Source organism: Musca vetustissima, unplaced genomic scaffold, assembly GCF_032173495.1.
Source record: "Musca vetustissima isolate MV318-11 ecotype Yass unplaced genomic scaffold, APGP_CSIRO_Mvet_v1 utg18672, whole genome shotgun sequence".
In the NCBI taxonomy this organism is placed as follows: Eukaryota; Metazoa; Arthropoda; class Insecta; order Diptera; family Muscidae; genus Musca; species Musca vetustissima.
Window position 1 is genome coordinate 31398 of NW_026887424.1, and position 6373 is coordinate 37770.

The following is a 6373-nucleotide window of genomic DNA, read 5'->3' on the forward strand; positions in this document are numbered from 1 at the left end:
TAAATCTTGGATGTGGTATATTAATTGTGTAAGACTGCCGATGAAGTTCGTCTTACTTGCCATCAACTACCAATTGATTAAATCTTAAGTCAATATTATGTGTTTAGGATATTCACAATTCGTCCAAACCGATCATAATCAACTTTATTCACTTGCTTTCAAGTTTAAATAATATGACGCATTTAAAATTTTTATGTCGTTTCAGATATGCCAATTTGCCAGCGGATAATTTAACGCCACAACATTTGTCACCTCCAGCGGAGAAATATTGGAGTATGATGGCCTATAATAATGCAAAATTATGTAATGTGCTGTTTGCTGCCAAGTTAGCTAAGGTATGTTGTGAGTAACAATAAATTGTAATTTAGTATTTGACGTAATATGGAGTGGAGGCCATACTTTGTAGCTATAGACCACTCAGGTCTTACAAGAAACACACGATCAATTAAAATATGAACAATCATAAAATAGATTTGTAATGTCAGAATGGAAGTTCATTGGCTTTTTGAGCTACCATTTCGATTTTATAATGAAACCAATACAAAATTAATTAAAAACTAAATATTTATTTGCAAAAAAAAATCCGAATTTTATTTATTTATTTTTCTAGACACATTTTCCAACCGAATTATCTGTTATTTTATATTATGAGTTCTAATAGAATAACAATTTTTTCTAAAAAAAATATTTGTTACTAGCATATACCCGCTACTTCGTTAGCGAATGTGGGAAATATTAAAACATGTATTAACATATTATTTTATTTTATTTTCACAGAAAACTGCATATGTCAGAAAAACTAAGCAATCCACACATTAATATCGACCATAAATTAAATTTGAGTGCCATTTAGTATCAAATTTCATGATTCGAGCTCTAAATATTAACCCAACTCTAAATTTTAATAAATGAAGTTCCGTTCAGAACACATTATTTCAATAAGTACCCACCTCAACCATCCAAAAAACTTCTTCCATACCCCGACCCTACACCTCCACAATGATTCTAAACTCAAATTTCAGGATTCCAACTCTATTGGTTCACCCACAATTCAAATTGTACCAAATTTAGCACACAGTAGTACGAATTTCCAAAACTTCCTACTTATGCCAAACCTACACAACCACAGTGATCCTAAATCCAAATTTCAGGATTCCAACTCTATCAGTTCAACCACAATTCAAATTGAACCAAATTTAGAAAACAGTAGTACCAATTTCCAAAACTTCCTACATTTCCCAATACTACACCTCCAGAGTGATCCAAAATCTAAATTTCAGGATTCCAACTCCCACAATTTAAATTGTACCAATTAGTACACATTAGTACAATTTTCTAAAACATCCTACATATCTCAATCTAACACTCCACCAGTGATCTTGACTCCAAATTTCATGATTCTATCTCCATTGGTTCACCTAAATTTGAAATTTTACCAAATTTAGTACCATTTCATAAGTATTAATTTCTTAAACTGAATCCGGACTCCAATCCTAGACCCCTACAGTGATCCTGACTCCAAATTTCATTGTACAAATTTTAGTACATTTTAGTACTTTTTGTATACTTATAGTTCGAATGCCCAAAAAACCCTTTGCTATATCTATTCTGCACTCCATCGGTGACCCTCATTTAAAATTTAAGACTTCTAGCTCTACCGGTTCGCCAAATACAAATGGTATCACATTTAGTACTTTTCGAACCGTTCTAGTACGAATATCGAAAAACCCAGCCTTATCTGTCACCTTTGGAATAAGAGTGACCCTCACCCAATATTTCAACATTCTAGCTTCAGCTGTTTCGTCTGGGCGTTGATGAATCGTTAAGCCAGTCAGTCAATCACTTTATTCTTTTAAAAAGTATAGATTAAATTTTGGTATTTTCAGGGTTTTGAAACCGAATATGGCTGTAACTTGATATTTTGGGTGCTACGTTTGAAGGTGTCCTGTGGTACAGGGTATTATGTCTTTGCGCATATGTTTGTAACAGGCAAAAGGAAACGAGGTAGACACATGGTTCCTTTTGAGAATATGCATAAAATCACTTTCTGAGTCGATTTATGCATATCCGTCCACCTGTCTATCCGTCCGTCCGTCCGTTAAATTGTAAACAAAGTACAGGTCACATTTATGATCCGATTTTGATGAAATTTGGCACAAGTCACTTATTTGGCCCAAGGACGAACCCTATTGAAATTGAACAAAAATCAGTTCAGATTTAGATATAGCTCCCGTATATAGTTTCGTCCGATTTAAGGTAAATGGGGCACCGAAGTCCCTATATATCTTTCGATTTGCACGAAATTTGGCATAACGTACTGAATTAAATCTAGAATGATGTGTGTTCAGTTTCGGGAAAATAGGTTTAGATTTAGATATAGCTTCCATATATATTTTCGTCCAATTTTGTGTAAATGGTGCACCAAAGTCCCTATATATTCCTCGATTTGTACGAAATTTGGCATAGCGTACTGAATTAAGTCTAAAATGATGTGTGCTAAGTTTCCTGAAAATTGGTTCAGATTTAGATATACCTTTAATATATATTTGTGTCCGATTTGCACAATGTAGTGAAGTTAGTATGGCCTAACGTGTGAAAAGTTTGGTTCAAATCAGTTCAGATAGCTCATATATATATATTCCTCCGATTTTAGTAAATGATGCACCGTGCTAAAAGTATTATAAACTAACTGCGACAAGTTTCATTGAAATCGGTTTAGATATAGCTTCCATTAATATTTTCGTTCGATTTTAATTAAATGGTGCCCAAACTACTCATTTTTTTCATATTGACGTGAAATTTTGTACAACGTACAAAATTGAGTATAGAGTGACGTAATTGCTCTTTGTAGAAATGTAGCCCATATATTCGACCGACTTCATGTTTATTGGGTTTCAAATAATCAATAAGTGTCCGATTGAGATTTGCTTTAAATCGATGAACATAATATTGTCGCATTCTCTATCTATCCAACTGAAGAGTTTAGTATAGGTTACAGAATAACATGCTTATGGATTGATCTAATTCGGTTCATATTAATATATAGATCATGTTATGTTAGAATAGTCGGCCCGTCCGACTTTACTACCCTCCTTACTGTTTTTATACCCTTCACCACACTGTGGTACAGGGTATTATGTCTTTGTGCATATGTTTGTAACAGGCAAAAGGAAACGAGATAGACACATGGTTCCTTTTGAGAATATGCATAGAATCACTTTCTAAGTCGATTTATGCATGACCGTCCGTCCGTCCGTCTGTCTGTCTGTGCATGTTAAATTGTAAACAAAGTACAGGTCGCATTTATGATCCGAATTGGATGAAATTTGGGTCACTTATTCGGCCCAAGGACGAACCCTATTGAAATTGGGAAAAATAGGTTCAGATTTAGATATAGCTCTCATATATATATTTAACCGATTTAATGTAAACAGTCCCTATATATCTTTCGATTTGCACGAAATTTGGTACAGCCTAATCATTTAGGTCTAGAATTATGTCTGCCAGATTTAGATATAGCTTCCATATATAGTTTCGTCCGATTTCATGTAAATGGTGCACCAAAGTCCCTATATATCTTTCGATTTGCACGAAATTTGGCATAACGTACTGAATTAAGCCTAGAGAGATGTAAATGGTGCCCCAAAGTCCCAATATATCTTTCGATTTGCACGAAATTTGGCATAACGTACTGAATTAGGTCCAGAATGATGTGTGTTAAATTTCCTGAAAATCGGTTCAGGTTTAGATATAGCTCCCATACATATTTTCGTCCGATTTTAGGTAAATATTGCACCAAAGTCCCTATATATCGTTAGATTTGCACGAAATTTGGCATAGCGTACGGAATTAAGTTTAGAACGATGTGTGTAAAATTTCGTGAAAATCGGTTCAGATTTAGATATAGCTCAAATATATATTTTCGTCCGATTTTAGGTAAATAGTGCATCAATGTCCCTATATATCCTTCGATTTGCACGAAATTTGGGATAGCGTACTGAATTATGTCTGGAACGATGTGTGTTAAATTTCGTGAAAATAGGTTCAGATTTAGATATAGCTCCCATATATATTTTCGTCCGATTTTATGTAAATGGTGCAACAATGTCCCTATATATCCTTCGATTTGCACGAAATTTCGCATAGCATACTGAACTAAGTCTAGAACGATGTGTGTTAAATTTCGTGAAAATCGGTTCAGATTTAGATATAGCTCCCATATATATTTTCGTCCGATTTTGGATTTATAAGTAAATTTGGATTTATAAGTAAATAAAGAACTCAAAATGTGGCCGAATGCAAAAACCATACTGAAATAAGTGTATTTCGCTTTAAATTTATTTACATTATTTTGTCCCATCGTAAGAAGCAACTCTATACCTGACCAAAATTTAGTATAGGTTGCAGAATGACATGTTTAATTTCATGTTAATGGTTCTTCAATAATGCGACGTCTGTTAGGATTCATCTGGGTATCATATAGTCGGCCCCGTCCGACTTTACTACTTTCCTTACTGGTTTTTTTTATTTTAAGAAATTTTTTCCTTCAAAAGTGGCTGCAATTTACTATTTCTTGTGGTCCATGGGATACAAAATATCCTTGGAAAACGTAGTCGACATTGGTCTACTTCTTTGCTATGTTCGTATATAAAAATCCCAAGATTATTAACTTCGGAAAATTTGGCCCGGTCGTAGTTAACGAATTTTTAACTCATTTTTTATATATCTTTATATTAAAAAAGTACATTTGTATGACCGGTTATTTTAAGAAGGTGTCATGTATTCTCAAGAAATTAATCTTTCAAAATGTATACCAAAAAAATACCACCATCACACACATCCCTTTGAAATATATGCACATTAATAAAATACCATCATGAATAAAATGCTGTAGCCAACAACAAATATTCTCCCAAAATGCAAAAAACCGGCTTCGAATCACTCACGTGCACAGTCAAACGCCTAATAATCGAAAACATTTTTTTTTTTTAAATAAATCGGTGACATACTTGGTCACACTCAATCCGCTGCACATACAAACCAAAAATAACAACGTCTCGTCTCGTTAAGGATTGTAGCGAGACTTGTGCAATACACGAGCAGACTGCAAAAAATATTCTGACTAACAAAAAAAATGTGATACAACAACAAAAAAATGAAGTAATACATATTTATTTGTTAGTTAGTTGCCTGCATGAACTTGTTCTTGTACACGCAGGCACCACATGCCATCTTAAAGTTGCATCCAAGAAACCAGTATTTGATTAGTCCACCAAAAAATATGAACCCGCACATAAAAATGAAATATTTCATATTGACCGAAACGCAGAACAGGACATTCGGTTTGAACGAAGTTCTTTACACGAGGGTTGTTGATAAAATTTTTCAAGGGATTTTGGATGGTCAGAAGTTGACATTCAAATATGAAATATATTATAACTCCTCCTAATGTCGAACCCTCACCATAGTTATATAGACAGTTACTTCCAATAAAGTTTCCAAGCCAACATTATTATTTAGATATCTTTGTAACAAAATTCCCCCATGAGTTCTAGGTTTTTCCAATCGAAAAATTTCAAAATTTCCAAAAAAGGCATGTCTTATCACTTAACACCAATTGTAACCCTCGAGGATTCGCTTCTTCGGGTGAAGTTAATGTATAAATTATTCAGTCTTTTTGCAAGATTTGTCCCCAGATTCAATTCAATTTATTTCATAAACGGAACCTAGGCCAACGAGCCATGAGTGATTCCAAAAACTTCACTACATGGTCTATTCCAAAAGCTTCAAATTAACAGTATACTACTCCAATCCAAATCTGTTCATGATTTTAATACCGAATTAATTAATTAATAAACAAAATTATTTCTAATTTCAGCTTTGGAAACATCGCGGCATATCTGTGTTCTCTGTACATCCCGGTAATATGGTATCAACACGAATACAACGGAATTGGTGGTTTTATCGTTTACTGTTCGCATTGGTGAGACCATTCACTAAATCACTGGTAAGTTTTCAAAAATTTAATTCACATTTTTTTATAAAACTTTAAATAGAAAATCGTTGTGGCAAACAACAATTGCATTTATACAACACACAAATTCCGAAGGTTCTTATTGTAATTAGTTTTTCATTCTTTCGTTTTTTTCTTTGCATTGTTTCTTTACAGCAACAGGCGGCTGCCACGAGTATCTATTGTGCCACTGCCAATGAACTTACTGGCCTTACAGGGCTTTACTTTAACAATTGTTATTTCTGTGAGCCAAGCAAGCTATCGCAAAATGAGAATTTACAAAATCAATTGTGGACGATAAGTGAAGATATGGTGAAGCGTTTGAAGGAACCAGAAAGCCAACAGCTGTTGTATTAAGGA

The 6373-nt window shown here is 33.8% G+C and overlaps 1 protein-coding gene across 1 annotated transcript; it reads left to right on the forward strand.

The window, feature by feature from the left end:
- Positions 1-205: 205 nt before the first annotated feature.
- Positions 206-6373, forward strand: LOC133334999 (WW domain-containing oxidoreductase-like; the record flags this gene model as incomplete). The annotated part of the gene is made up of 3 exons (XM_061543304.1): positions 206-335; positions 5879-6007; positions 6170-6373. Coding segments are annotated over 3 exons (460 nt in total), but the record flags the coding sequence as incomplete, so codon positions are not given.